This window comes from Aspergillus ruber, assembly GCF_000600275.1.
Source record: "Aspergillus ruber CBS 135680 unplaced genomic scaffold scaffold00007, whole genome shotgun sequence".
Lineage (NCBI taxonomy): Eukaryota > Fungi > Ascomycota > Eurotiomycetes > Eurotiales > Aspergillaceae > Aspergillus > Aspergillus ruber.
The window spans coordinates 763,479-777,895 of NW_024467303.1; the positions used below are offsets into that span (position 1 = coordinate 763,479).

A 14,417-nucleotide genomic window follows, 5' to 3' on the forward strand; every position below is an offset into this window, starting at 1 on the left:
CGTCACGCCGCTCAGACAACAGAGCTGCAGGCGTCATAACCGCCATCCGATCAACCTTAGCGCCAGAGAAGACGTTTCATCCATCTGCAGCTTTGTATTTTGTTTATCATATTGTGAGTATTCTCCAATCTAGATCTGATCGGTTCTAGTAAGCTGCAGGTGCTGCAAGAGCTCCCTTGCTACACCCGGCCAGATTCTGCGCGCGCGCGCGCGCTCTCCACGCTGGAGCTTTATAGTTACACAAAAAAGCTAACCTGTCACACCCTATGATTATTGTTTGTCGCAGTGATACATGAACAAGAAAAGTAACCACCGCAATGCCTAAAGAACGTTCCATGAATCCGGCTGCCGCGCAGCACAAACTCGACAAGCAAAAATCAATGAAGAAGGGGAAAGCAGATGCGCTGGCCCGCCGAAATGAGAAACTCGCCCGTCGCAACCCCGATCGCATCCAACGCCAGATCAACGAGCTGAAGCAGATGCAAGAGTCCGGTCAGAAGCTACGACCACGGGAACAACAGATCTTAGAGGCACTGGAAAAAGACCTGCGCGCTGTGCAGAAGGCTCGAGAAGCTTTGGGTGATAAGGCACCCAAGTTCAATGAAAGGGGTGGTGACGGTGCAAGAGGGCCAGGCGATGGGGTACTCGGGAAAAGGAGACGGGGAGGCGATCGTGATAACCGATTTGGACAAGAAAGTGACAGCAGTGAGACAGATGAGGAGGTACGAAGAATACCCATGCCACGGGATACTCCTCCGCCGATTCCCAGACAGTACCAGAAGAGAGATTCAGGACCTGCTGAGGGTGTGCGTGGGCCACATACTCTTCCAAACAAGCCGCCTGTGACAGAATCTAAGACAGTCTATGAAGCTAAACCTGATATCAAAGATTTGCGACGGGAAGCAATCAGTAAATTCGTTCCGGCTGCTGTCAGGGTCAAACAGGAATCTATTAGAGGTCAAGGGAAGCTTTTGGAGCCGGAAGAGATGGATAAACTCGAAAAAGCAGGCTACCAGGCAGGTCCTGCAGAGGGACAGCCGACGGGTAACCCTGATGATGATGAAGAACGGCGGAGACTCTTGGAAGAGGAAGAGAGGCGTTTCAACCAAGAACTTCGCTCGGTGCAAATAGAGGAGGTTGAAGACGAGGAAGCCTGACTTGAATGACAAAACCGGAATGGGGTATCGTAAATAAGCCCTGTACATCAATGGATAGAATCTGGATATGCTCCAACATGGCTGCTCTGATGGCCTTTAGCAATGACCTTTGGGATCTACGCTTTATGCAGAAATGTAATAAACCAAGATAAGATGCTGGATTAATTGCCACATATCATATCTAGACAGAAATCGTAAACCAAAAAAAAAAAAAAAAAAAAAATGTATGTACATACACAGAGCCTCCTTCACACGCCTGAACACCAATTATTTTGCACGCCAGAGATGACCGCAAGTAAAAAACAAATGACAAAAGAGTATGAGGGAAAGGCGTATCTCCAACTTGATAGGGATGAGACGAGAGTCAAGTAACCTAAAGGTTCGATGCAAGAAAAGAAAACAAAAAGGAACTCCAAAATCCAACAATCAAATAGCGTAGACGTCACTTCATAAAAACAAAGGAAATCAAATCGTCTGTGATGTCTGTGTCCAAGCTCGAGTTTTCACAGGGCTGTAGTAATAATAATATAAAAGAAAATGCATGAGGCTTCCACGCCTTGCATTGTCAATGCCACTACTCAAGATGCACTCATAACTCCACCGTAACTCCAGAAACCAAGAAGCAAAAGAGCTATTAAGAAATCAGTCGAAAGATGAAAGAGGGACATCGGTCGGAAGATGGTATGCTAAAATGCCTCTAGGAAGAACGCCTGTACAAGGCTTCCTTGGGGCAACGGAACGAAACGAAAGGTGGGTGTCGGTTCACATATCGTCTAACAACATAAGGTATGGTACCAGCCATTTGTCAGATAGAGGGTTCAAAGCAACTGAGAGTTCCCCCTTTTCACCTCAGGTTGCGGACGACCTTCCTTCCACGGTTCAGGAAGGGACTGGGCATCTCATCCCTCTCGGGATCCCACACTGCTGGTGGCTCACGATCAGATGACTTGAGGGGATTCGAGCCTGAAGTACGGGAGTCACTGGCGCACCGCTTCACCTCCTCGAGGGGTCGACCTCCGGCTCTGGCCTGCGCAAGCTCTACCAGGGTCCTGCCACCCATGTTGCGCTGCAGAACAGCCTTAAACATCTCTTCCCCGCCACTGTTTGTTTTGGATGTGAGCTGCTTGGAGCCAGACTTGCGCGTGGGAGATCCGGCGTCGGCAGCAAGATTTGCAGAGGACGGAATCTTGGACAAGCGACGGTGAGGTGACTTGGGCCTTGCCTCATTCTGAATATTACCCGATGCTTGAGGCAATCTCGATTGATTGGTTGGAAAAAGCGAAGGCTGATTGCTCAGCTTCTGCATGAAGGCTGCTGTGTTCTGCCGCAAAAGTGGTCGAGCAGGGGCCTTGAACGGGTCGGGTCTGACCTTGGGACGAGTCGGAGAAGGCAGGTCGGGAGTGTCGTCTTCATCGTCGGAGTATGCCAGAGCTGGTTCCCATTTAGGTTTCTGTCGTTCTGGGTCCGCGAAGATATTCCTGCCCGATCCAGTATTCTGTGCGGCCGTACGACGTGGCGACAATGAAAGGGAAGCAATCGACATTGGAGAGGGCTCAGCCATTTGTATGTCGACAGGGGAGTCAATCACGGTCTTGGAACGGCACAGTGGAGTACGGGTCTCCTTCTTGATTTCTTTGTTCCCGTTTGCCGATGGTGACTCCTGGGACAGATGGCTGTTATCAGTGTTCGCAGGATCCTGATTATCCCCACCACTAACAGAGGATTGCGATGTGTGGCTAGACTGAAATCCGCTGTCGTTGTGGACATTGCTGTCTCTCTTGTGCTTCTCCAACTCTATACCAACTCGCTCGTGAACCTCGAACTCGAACCTCTTGCGCAGTTTCTCGAGCTCATTCTGCACTTGACGGTCAATTTCCAGCCTAGCTTTCACTTCCCATTCTCTGCGGACAGTGCTTTCAATCTCTGCTTTCATCTGCTGTTTTTCCTTTTCGATCTTGACGACGTTATGTTCCATGTCCCTGACCTTGTGCAAAGCAACCTCCTCACGCTTTCGCAATGTTCTACCAATATCGACAACCTCTTTCTCTTTTCGGACCAAACGGATAATAGGGAGATTGATCAAAGCAGCGGTGTCGGGTCGGTTGTCGGGGTTAACGCGCAGGCAACTGGCGATGACGTTTCTCAATTCGGGAGAATAGAACTCGGGTAGAGGGGGGAACTTCCCCTCCCGAATCTTCTGCACGAGTTGGATATGGGTCCGGGCGTTGAATGGCGGTTCCTTCTGGCAGAGCTCGTACATGATACAGCCAACTGCCCAGATGTCGGAACGCAGGGTATACTTCTCTGCAGCGCAGATCTCCGGAGACATGTAGAATGGGGTTCCCACGTAGGTGGATGCGAAGTCGTGGGAGTGCATCAGTTTGGATAACCCAAAGTCACCAAGCTTGACTGTGTTGTCGTTACCCAGGAAGATGTTCTCGGGCTTCAAGTCGCGATGCAGAATGGTCATCTGTGCCTGTTTCCCCTTCAAACCGGAGGCCTTGGGGGCGGGACCAAGGACGTTCGACCCAATTTCCGGTGCATCTGTACCATAGTGACAGCGGTATAGCGCCGTCACCAGCTGTGCTAGGATGCGCCAGACAAACTCCTCTTCCGCAAACTTGTTTGTTTTCTTCAAGTTCTTGATGACCACACTCAGGTCTCCACCGCCGCAGTATTCCATATACAAGTATAGGTCTTGGCTCGCTTTGAGATGTTCACGATGGTAGTAAGCGACGATATTGGGATGACGGAGGGAGCTCAAGATGTTAAATTCGGCCGTGAGCTGCTCTCGCTCTTTCTGGGACATCTTGATGTAGTTGATCTCTTTGCGACAGAGTATCTATATCAAATATATTATTTTTAGTTGCCCTATACTTCAATTATATAGATAAAGCGTTGAGGACTTACCAATCCATCGTTCTTCCGCTTAACCTTTCGGATGATTCCAAAGGAACCACAACCTGGAGACAGGGTCAGCGGCCAGGCGATTGCAGAAAGGATCGCGCTGGTAATTACCAATTCTCTCCAGCACCTCATATTTGTCTGCCTCAGCCAAAGCAATTGCCATGGTGGCAGTCGAAGAGTTGAACCACGGTGGTTAAGGTCTCAAAAAGGGGATTGATGGAAGAAAAGACAAGCGGCGTTTCAGTTATTTGAAGACGATACTAGCTCATTGACAGATCAGAGGGTTGTCGAAGCTGCTAAAGTACCTGTTTGGTTAGTATATCGCGAGAGAGTGGTGTCAGAAACGTGCAGCGCAGATGCAGAGAGAAAGAAGAGTTCAAGTAACGTCTCCATGCAACGGGATGTTTAGCTGCACCCCGTTGCCCAGCAACGACGTGCACCATTCAGCCCTTGCTGGTTGCAGCAGGCGGTGTGAGTTTGGGCGGTGAAGCGTGACGTTGATAGTATGCCGATGCTATCATCTTTGTTGTGTGCGATCAGTCGAATATCTCATTGCGAATAGAAGTTTGATAAATAAATATATATAGACACGGTGTACGATGCAGATCCCCTTCTCGGTAGCAATTGATAGCTCGATCTCGTGGTTACCCCTGTCCTCGTTCTGGTGGCAATACAATGGCTAACCCCCCCTCACGTGATTCTTATCGATAAGATGATTGCATTTCCTCATCCCGCCTCTCCGCCGCAAAGTCCGGGAGACTATCACTTATATTAGCTTCCTCGAAGTATACACGACAAAAGAGAGTTGCGACAGTTTCACGATGGCTGAGAACGAACCGACTGTGCTTCGAAAGGATCAATTAGAAATAAGCCTGCACAATGAGAAGAAACTGATTAAGGAGGGGACGATCAAGGACGACAACCCACTAGATCTCAGTAAACCGTTCGAGGAATTATGCAATGCTTGTCGACAGGGTGACTTGAAAGTGTGTCAGGAGAAGATAACAGAGGGTGTTAATGTCAATGCCCGCGACCCTTACGACTATACTCCATTGATTTTGGTACGTTGACTCGTCCCCTTGCGTGGTTGACTGGTGGCAGTGCGTCTGGTTGCGGATGCCATGGGCAACCTCATGAGAATTCAAGCTGACAGAATTGTGCTTAACAGGCCAGTCTTTGTGGACACTTTGAAGTGGTGCGACTTCTTCTCGAGTCGGGTGCGTTGTGTGAGCGAGATACATTCCAGGGCGAAAGGTTTGCGGTCTCTCTTCCCTCTCTTTCTTTGAGTTTCTAAAAGCGACATTGACTAACACGGGTGTCTTAATAGATGTCTATATAACGCTTTAAATGATCGTATACGGAACTTATTGCTCGAATACGATTATTCAAAGTCGACCGACCCGCTTCAACCGCTCGCTGCGCATATCTCTTCGCTTCTTGTTCGTGACCAGCCTGTTACCTCAGATATTGTCGTCACTGCGGATGACGAGTCTCTTCACCTGCATAAGTTCATACTGGCGGCACGATCTCCTTATTTCCGTCAAAAGCTAGCCGCTGCTCCTGACAGTACAACATGGCGACTTCCCAATCACATTCCACCACAAGCCTTTGTGGCAGCAATAAAATATCTATATTTGGGAGAAGCCCCTCGTGAATTGCGGAGTGGGCCAGGAACAGGGTTTACCGAGTCAGAGGTCTTTGCAGGAATCGATAAAGTTGCGAAACACCTTGGAATACAGAGCCTCCTAGACAGTATGCTCGATAGCGGGGACCGGAGAATGGCTAGACAACGGAGAACCATTGAGATCTCTCGAGGCCGAGATCACCTTGAGGAGTGGTTCCGGGAGAATGTTCTTCGGAATCGGACTGTGGTGGAAACGTCCAAAATAGATCAGGTCAAATGGGACCGCAACAATGCGGTTTTCGCGGACGTCTTGCTTAGGGCTGATGAGCTTTCGGAGGAATCGGAGGAAGATGCCAACGATGTCGAACAGCAGTCTGGTCAGAAAGATGACAAAATTCAGAAATCGACCTTATTCCCTTGTCATCGAGCGGTGCTTCTGCGATCTGAGTTCTTTCACGCCATGTTTTCTTCTCGTTTCCGCGAGGCGCATGTTTCAGATCATCTTAAGATAATTGATGTGGACTGTTCTCCGGAAATCCTCGAGATTGTCCTTGCCTTCCTTTATACGGAGAAGACGGATTTCTCGCTCGACGTTGCGGTTGATGTTCTGTTTGCAGCTGATATGCTATTTATTGAGAAATTGAAGACAAAGGCTGCGATTGTGATCAGTACTCTTGGAAGCGGTAACATGTCACAGGCAGAGGCTGCGAGGACACGAGGCGGAGCGGAAGAGGATGAACTTGATATTTATTCCATAGTTCGCGCTGCTTGGCTGACCCGGGTTCAACGCCTGGAAGAATTCGCGGCTCGATATTTGGCATATCGACTGGAAGCCCATATCGACACTCCTGAGTTTGCGGAATTGATTGAAGAATCGGCCTTCAGGGTCCAAGGAAGACAGGAAACCGACACCATTGAAATGCTGGATGACATCCGCTTTTACCTTGGAGAGCGTTTCCGGTTGAGATTTGACGATGCCGGTGTCCAGGAAATGATGGAGCGAGAAGTCCAATCAAAGGAAGTTGAAGCTGATGCTGCTGAGGGCGTGAATAAGATCACGGATGGTGTCAAAACGCTTGAAATTCCAAGAACTGCAGAGAAGGGGGCAGGTGTTGCTCAAGTAGCAGCACACAAACAACCTCAAGAAGGACAGGACGCTCCGGTGTTCGAAACATTGGACGGTGAAGTTACGAACGATGAATTCTCGAAGGATGCAATCAACTACGAGATTCTCATGGAAAAGTTGGACCAGTTGCTCGAGAACCTCAACTTGGAAGCGTGATTAAGCCCGCTTCGACCCTATATATATGTAAATCAGGTGAGATGGAGTGTACGATTGCATTGCTTTTTGGACATATACAGTGACCAGAATCGGGAGGGATAGAATGGGGCATAAAAACAATCAGTTTATATACACGAGCTCAATGAATATAGCATGACATACTACATCATATTTTAGTATTTTCATGTTGTCCTTTTTGTTCGGTCGATGAAAAAGGAAGACCTGGCTACCCAGAAGGGTGAGTATGTGTCTTCTTGCATCCAGGGGATTATGCTGCCGGTTGTTGTCTGCTGCTTCTACTTGGGTATAACAACGCATCGGATCCAGTTATTTTGTGGATGACTAGGGATATATAAACACATACGCTGTCAACTCTTTTTCAACTTACTTTTTACAATAAGTCTCGACTCTATCCTCACACTAAAAGCTGCTGATATCCGGAATACTGACCAAGTCCTTCTGTTCCAAATAACAGTCATCCGGCATACAAACATGGGCAGATCAGGCGTAATCTCACGTGGTCAATTTGTTTGTTTGTCACCTGAGTATAACTTCAGCAGAAGAAACTTCCCTCTAACCCCTGCCATTATGTATTATTCCATGACTCAAAGGTCACCTGGTGGTACAGAGATGCTCAGCCTCAGCCGATGTGCACTAGGACAAACACAAAATACCCAATCCGAGTCTTTTCGGCTGATACGCAGTGGGATGCGTTATGTTACGACGCACAGCATAACAGAGTACCCCGTATAACAACTCGGCCAGTTAAACCGTCAATACGAACAGCACGGAGTACGATAACTAGGTTCACACGGCTGCGAAGTTTGGATTACGGTTGCTACTACAATCGGCGGGCGATAGCGACAGCAACGGCGACGGCGATGGCGGTGCTACTAGCGTTGGTTACAAGGAATCAAGGCCGTACTGCCGTATATGCCTCGTTCTCTCACTTATGCTTCCAACCCCGATATCATCATACCACCTAGCCTGACAGGAGAGCCGCAGCGGTAAGACCAACCAGTTGTCAGTGCTGTCCACGAGTTCGGGGGAATACAAGGACAGATAATGCATGCCACGCCACTTTGAGTCTGTGCACGCGCTCTCTCCAGGGTCGCAGAGGGGGCCGGGAATCCCTCGTCATCGCCGGCGGTTACTCCCGCTGGTACATTTCTTGGGCACATGGAAAGGAGGAAATGTTGGAGAAACCCAAAAACAAGAGTACGGAGTACGGAGTAGAGAGCGGGAGAGGAACGCTCAGATGGAAATTACTATTGATCGAGAAGGGGGGAAGATGGTTTGCTCATTCGAACTTTGGAAAGCCGCATGTAGATATGGGGGCCAAAGTTTCATTCATCGCCGACACGCGACACGGAGCGAGCCATGGATTGGGCTGGATGGCTTGGGAGAAATGCAACTTATCCCAGAAGGAAGATCATCTCCGGTGTGCAGGTATAGTAAGCCTCTACTATTATTAAAATGAAGGAAGGCTTCGGTGGATGGGTAAGGATGTGCGAAATGTCCGTTCGGTGTACTCCGTACTTCGTGGGCTAAAGGAATGCTGCTCCATACAAATACATCAGGTACGGTGTGACTCTTTGAATATGCCTCGCAGTCAGCCAATACGGCGTATATGTACACTGGCACTGAGTTTCTTGAGGCAGCGCAACAAAAAAAAAAGGATTGTGATCCATGGCCAGTCGCGGCGACTACCGCTACATAACACGAAATCGGAGTATTACTACAAAGTATTACTGCTGCAACAATCGATCACAGAGAAAAGCTGGCCCTGCAATTGCGTACATACATATATCGGCACTGCGCGATGAAAGAGGATGATCTGATCTCCAGAGGCTGATTCGAGGCCTGTAACTGGTCTCTGGCCGCAGGACCTCGTCGGGCAATTCCGTCGTGGATCTTCGTGGGAAGCGCATGGCTGGTGATTTCGGGAGTTTTGCGTACCAATCATGTTGTACTCGTGCCGGAAGCGACGTTGGGCGACGACGCTTGAGAACTAAAAGGCGCGAAGTTTATATTCGTTGCCACAGGATTATCACCGTGTATTATTATTATCCGGGTGTCCAGAATTTGTATGGGCTGTCATTGAGCAGAATACAAGCTGCGGATCGGCAACACCGGCGCCAGTGCGGAGATGTCATATTGATTGGTGCGATAATCTACGATGGGTACTCTTCCTGCGCAGTCTGGATGTATATGCATGCTGGTAAATTTGTATGACTTACCAGCAAAACTCTACGGGTTTCAACCCGGCATATTCTCTTTGAAATGTATTTTCTTCCCCCCCCTACACTCTGAACGGAGTACAGGAGGCTCCCAACTCCGCATGGAGATAGCAATAATAATGTCTCATGGTGGACCGGTGTCATTAACAGTGGGAAAAGAAATGGACACGAGGCAAAGGTTCCTTTGAAGGTAGTGTTTCACAAGACTGCTTTCCTTCTGCCTCAGTACCTGATATGCCTCCTTTGTGGTACCGAAGTGTGGCTAGAATCAAAAGCCCGGAGACTTGGTCATCCATCTGTTGCAGTTGTTCACCCGGACACGGGAACGCACCGGACGACGAAATGATAAGGGCCGTTTTAATTAACTGTTCATGCTTACTATACAGACCCGGTCTCGCCCATTCGCCGCCCATGCGAACGTTCTTGGGACTCCACGCCAACAGGGATTATTATTCAATTTCGCCATACTGGTGACACAAGACCGATGCGGACGAGAGGAAACCTGTCTGTCGGGATGAGCTTTACTCTTTGTGCAGTAGTCGCGGAGCGTGATTGCGTTGCGGTATTTCCTGATGCTGGCTATACCCAGAGCAGTATGTTTTCCTTGACTATGTGCATACAATACTTGTACACAGAGATACGAAGTCCCAGGAGCGTGGGTTAAATCTGCAAGAGACCAGAAGCTGAATCCCATCTGTCCGTCTGCCGTCGTCACGTCCTGTAATGGTGGTATTGGAGGCGAGACAAAAGACGCATTACGTCTTGTTACGATCTCGTCTCATGATTGATTACATAGTGGCCTTGGGTATTCATACTTACTCCGTACATGCTTACATATTTACTTGCACACATATGCATCCTATGTACAGGGTTGTCCGTTTGTAATGTGTCCATTGGATCTGTCATTTACTTCGTACAGATGAAAGAGCTAGGACCAACTACAACGGTCAGACGCAAGGGCCTGTCGAGGAGATGCACGGAGCGTACGAGAGATGTCGATTGGGAGGATGTAGCACTGCATTGGTTGATTTTGGAAACCGGATGGATGGGAATGGTTATTATTGATCTCTGCATGGGCACAGAGGATTGTCTACAAGTATACTCCGTACATATGTATCCTGTGACTGCATGTTCTATTTGCATGAGATTATGGTACAGAAATATACATCTTGATATATACTAGGCGTGCCATGACAACATTCTACATCCATAGTCTGTTCTCATGCTATCTGTCGTCTTATTTTCGTAGTATACAGTCTCCATAGATCATCTACAGATATCTTCCAGCATATAATGATATCATTTGCCTCAAAAAAATCACATCACATGAGACAAAGCATTACTTTGCATCCTATGTAGGCGTACACAGCCTGTATGAAGCACTCGTATACAGAAAAAGAAACACCACGGCAAGACCAAATTCAGTTATTGCGCCGTTCAAGAAAAAAAAAAAAAGCACTCTGAAACGACGCACTCTGGACATATCCCATCACATTACGAAGAGCAGAGCAGAAGCAAATGACGATGACGATAGTTATCAAGCCGCAACCTGCTTGCGTAGTCCTGTGCTCTGCACTGTGGCAATGATGACTGAGGCTGCCGCTGCCGCTGCCGCTGCCACTGCGGCGCTGCCTTATGATGTAGTGGTATACTGGCTGATTGACGGGATTGGTACGGTCAAGCCCTGAGGGATTTATTGTGGACTTGTGGACTACAGTAGGATCTACCAGAAATGCTCTGATGTACTCTGCTATGTTGACTGTGCTGTACTCGTGCGCACGCCTCATGTTGGCAACTGCTATCCGATTGTGGTTAGAGTGGTGAAAACGCCGGGGGATGATCGGGTAAAGTCGAGAGTTGAGAGGTTCTCGGCAACAGACCGAAAAGTAACCACAGATAGACACAGACATAGCATAGCACACGACGTTACAGACTTGTAACAAGTCTTAGACTTTCCACACCGCAAGCCGATCATCGACAACCAATAAGAAAATCTCGAATATTTCTTTTTCTGCATCTTGGCGGGGCCTGAAACTATATTCGGAGATTTTGATGCAGTCTAACCCGTGTTTAGTTAGTTCCATAAAAGCACGTACGTAATAACAATACCATACAGTAAACAATAAAGTTTGCCCTAAAAAGACCCTCCCGCCATTGTCGATCCTCCATGCATGGCACCGGGTCGTTTGGCTTTCTCATTGCAGTAAGCTTGACCGGCCTCCCGAGTTCATCTGTGGATACGTAATTCTTTGCCTTTGCTTTGCTCCCCTGGCCCCTCCTTTCACCTGGCAAATCCTCTAAGCCTATCTCGGTAAGATCCCGAACCTGCCACGCCTGCGGATCTGCGGGTTTGTCGGCCTGAGGCTGTAATTTTTACTGTTTGCGGTAGTCGTTACGATCTCAGGATCTACGGGGTTGTGGATTGTTGTAATTTACAGTGGGGCTTTTTGGTTCATGACATATTCGTAACATGACAGTCGAATAAAGTGCTAGAATAGGGATAGGGTTTGTATGCTGCTGTATATAGTAAAGTTAAATGATGATTTGCCTTGGCAGGGTCTACACTTGGCGTGGACGTGGTGACTTGGCCTTTTTACCGGCCAGTAAACTGGAAGCTATGGCCAGAAGATTAATTGCTGATTTCCGATCCGTTATCGTGCTGGCTGGAACTGGCCATTTGATAATACAGTTCTCCATGACACTCTTTACAGTGCCGTTCTTCATTTCCATGTAAACCAAGATATCGACAAAAGAGGCGCAGGCAGGTCTGACCGCGTTCGTTTCTATCGGTATCAGATTTTATTCGCTATCGAACACATCCATCGAGAAATTGAAGTCCCGTGTATACTGTCTTGCCGCCGAGAGCATGCGCAAATCTCTCTCGTTCCTGTAGCCGCCACACATACGTTTCAGACAGGCCATCACAGAGTGACTTGAAGATCTTTGCGCTCTACTCAGATAACCCTGCCTGTCTGATCTCAACATTGGGGTACTCCCATGGGAAGCACGCATTTGGATGCGAGCCCTTGGTGTAAAACTTATGTCCCGCACATTGTAGACTCTTCAAAAAGTGTCAACAGGCGAGACAAGACATTCTCGATACGCCATTGTAACCGACTGCTGGTGAATCACTTGCAGAGAGTTGAAGAGCCAACGCGCATCCGCAATGTGAACTAGTGCTGTAACACGTTGCCTAAAACGATTCGGTAGAGGATACCGGCTTCTGATCCTTGTAATTCTATCCAACGGGAATTCGACGCGGTGTCTGCGCAAGAACCTTCTGGCTGAAAGTTCTCCAATCTTCTGCTACCACGGGGAGACCAATCAGTCAAGGCATATTACACAACAATTGGACGTGAGACTTCATCCTGCCCAGGTACTTGTGGTACGAACATGGGGAGTACGCATACTTGAGTAGTAGTGTATACACAGCCCTCGATATGCAAGATATTTTCGTGATAAATTCCTCACGAGAGGGGAAGCCTGGAGAGGATAGTTACCGAATATGATAATAATTGATTTAGGGCAATCACTTCTTGGGGCGGAAAGATGGTAATGCCAGTAATCGATTTTCCATAACTCCTTTACCGTAAAGAAAATTTAGTTTATATCGTCAACAAACTTCAGCATTTCAGCATCAGGAATCCTGCCTAAGTTATCGTCGTAAACATCCATGACTCAACTAAGTACACGGCTAATAATTTCAAATGTTTGACGACCTCATTGCACTTCATGTCGTTTGACAAGCTCTCAACATATTATATAAAGCACCTACACGTGTATTTTCACCAAAGACTTCTCGTCCCAGGCAGAACGTCTGCTGTGAAAACATATGGATCGCAACCCTAAACGGACTGACCTTCTCACGTAGAGGTTCCGGAAACAAGTCTTCGTTCACTATTCCAGGCTTTTTATTCTTACATTTGTTCCTTTTCCGTCTTATTGATTATTCCAGACTGGAAAGCCAATGCCCGATCTCCTGGAGTCTGCTAAGAACTTCCCGAGCATAAGCGTGTCCTTTCCATTTCGTGGCTGGAAGCCAATGGCTATTATTTCTCCCTTTGGATTCGAGATGAGAATGGCTACTGTTGTATCACGAATACGAGGGAAACCCTTATGACTCTCGAGTTCAGCCTACTTGTGATGCAACGGTTGGTTGTGACTCCACTTCGGTCAGCAAGGCTATGAGGGATTCTGCGTCACTGGCTGTATTCATGATCAGAGGACTTAGTAGACAGGACAAATAAAAAACGTATAGAACGAGGGCCATCATTTTAGATGTCTACATGCGTTATAGACAGCGGAAACCGCCACATGATGAATGGTTGCCATCATTACAAGGCATGTTACCTTCATGCCTCAGGCGGTAAATCACGTGTGCCCATAGAGCACAGTACGATTCCCATCAGCGACCCTTCTAGAATGTAAACCGGCATCGTGCGGAAGCCCAGAGTACCGAAACCATAATTTGGTTCAACCAACCTCAAACCTGACACAGTGGTCTCAACAAAATTGTCCAAAACCAGCCCGCGTGACTAGTATCCCAAACGAGCGAGTACATAGGCTCCGACTTCCTATTCTGACCAGGAACCCCGCTGAATAATCTATTCAATCAGTGGAACAAGTGGGTTTAAGTCAAACCTACCAGAAGCGCGCGATTGAACATCGTTTCTTCCCCCACCTGAAAAATGGTCGAGAATTGTCTGTCAGTAAAAGGGCTCAATCATGATTTCGAGTGGGTCAGATTGACAGCGGGAAGTGTAGCGTGGTGCTCTAGAATAGATAGTATCCTCGGTACAATATCGAGATTCTATTATGGGTGATATAACGATGTCCGTTTTTATTTATACGTGGATGCACAGACAACACCTTTGCGCCGCGTTAATCTTACCAGCAGCATTCATTCTCTGTCTGTACAAAGGAACAGATTATCAATCAATGTCAGATCCCGAGTTGACATCGGTTGCGGACAAGAACCGAAACTGACTTGATCCGACTCGGTCGGGTCCCATCGGCTCAGTTAGCGGGATTTTATGATTGTTAGGGAAATTGTTAACGAAGAGCCACAACGTGTACTAAAAGTACACAATGTACTTCGCTTGGAAAACTATTCCTCGCTATGTACCAATATCTCGTTACTTTTTTTTTTTTTTTTTTTTTTTTTTTTTTCCCCCGTTTACCATTGTTCATGACTTTTACGTTCGGAG

The 14,417-nt window shown here is 47.7% G+C and overlaps 9 protein-coding genes across 9 annotated transcripts; 6 read left to right on the forward strand and 3 right to left on the reverse strand.

The window, feature by feature from the left end:
- Positions 1–46: 46 nt before the first annotated feature.
- Positions 47–1,249, forward strand: EURHEDRAFT_410759 (WW domain binding protein 11). The gene is made up of 2 exons (XM_040781438.1): positions 47–113; positions 287–1,249. The coding sequence occupies exon 2, from the start codon at positions 318–320 to the stop codon at positions 1,155–1,157; it is 840 nt and encodes a 279-aa protein (XP_040640650.1). The 5' UTR covers positions 47–113; positions 287–317; the 3' UTR covers positions 1,158–1,249.
- A 752-nt stretch (positions 1,250–2,001) lies between these two features.
- Positions 2,002–4,227, reverse strand: nimA (serine/threonine protein kinase nimA; the record flags this gene model as incomplete). Its single annotated transcript, XM_040780078.1, has 3 exons — positions 2,002–3,999; positions 4,068–4,120; positions 4,176–4,227. 3 exons carry the CDS (start codon positions 4,225–4,227, stop codon positions 2,002–2,004), a joined length of 2,103 nt encoding a protein of 700 aa, XP_040640651.1.
- Positions 4,228–4,885: 658 nt separating this feature from the next.
- On the forward strand, positions 4,886–6,970 carry EURHEDRAFT_452418 (ankyrin repeat and BTB/POZ domain protein; the record flags this gene model as incomplete). The annotated part of the gene is made up of 3 exons (XM_040784032.1): positions 4,886–5,125; positions 5,233–5,318; positions 5,392–6,970. 3 exons carry the CDS (start codon positions 4,886–4,888, stop codon positions 6,968–6,970), a joined length of 1,905 nt encoding a protein of 634 aa, XP_040640652.1.
- A 510-nt stretch (positions 6,971–7,480) lies between these two features.
- EURHEDRAFT_345326 (uncharacterized protein) lies at positions 7,481–8,138 on the forward strand. Its single transcript, XM_040778420.1, has one exon. It carries the CDS (start codon positions 7,618–7,620, stop codon positions 7,954–7,956), a length of 339 nt encoding a protein of 112 aa, XP_040640653.1. The 5' UTR covers positions 7,481–7,617; the 3' UTR covers positions 7,957–8,138.
- EURHEDRAFT_345325 (uncharacterized protein) lies at positions 8,139–9,127 on the reverse strand. The gene is made up of 2 exons (XM_040778419.1): positions 8,771–9,127; positions 8,139–8,708 (listed from the first exon to the last, which is right to left on the reverse strand). The coding sequence occupies exons 1-2, from the start codon at positions 8,899–8,901 to the stop codon at positions 8,321–8,323; spliced, it is 519 nt and encodes a 172-aa protein (XP_040640654.1). The 5' UTR covers positions 8,902–9,127; the 3' UTR covers positions 8,139–8,320.
- EURHEDRAFT_345526 (uncharacterized protein) lies at positions 8,716–9,882 on the forward strand. Its single transcript, XM_040778421.1, has 2 exons — positions 8,716–9,199; positions 9,597–9,882. Exons 1-2 carry the CDS (start codon positions 8,900–8,902, stop codon positions 9,726–9,728), a joined length of 432 nt encoding a protein of 143 aa, XP_040640655.1. The 5' UTR covers positions 8,716–8,899; the 3' UTR covers positions 9,729–9,882.
- EURHEDRAFT_344046 (uncharacterized protein) lies at positions 9,830–10,512 on the forward strand. The gene has a single exon (XM_040778414.1). The coding sequence runs from the start codon at positions 10,037–10,039 to the stop codon at positions 10,391–10,393; it is 357 nt and encodes a 118-aa protein (XP_040640656.1). The 5' UTR covers positions 9,830–10,036; the 3' UTR covers positions 10,394–10,512.
- On the reverse strand, positions 10,493–11,245 carry EURHEDRAFT_344532 (uncharacterized protein). The gene has a single exon (XM_040778417.1). It carries the CDS (start codon positions 11,118–11,120, stop codon positions 10,632–10,634), a length of 489 nt encoding a protein of 162 aa, XP_040640657.1. The 5' UTR covers positions 11,121–11,245; the 3' UTR covers positions 10,493–10,631.
- Positions 11,246–13,788: 2,543 nt separating this feature from the next.
- EURHEDRAFT_410763 (uncharacterized protein) lies at positions 13,789–14,274 on the forward strand. The gene has a single exon (XM_040781439.1). It carries the CDS (start codon positions 14,026–14,028, stop codon positions 14,194–14,196), a length of 171 nt encoding a protein of 56 aa, XP_040640658.1. The 5' UTR covers positions 13,789–14,025; the 3' UTR covers positions 14,197–14,274.
- The last annotated feature ends 143 nt before the right edge of the window (positions 14,275–14,417 follow it).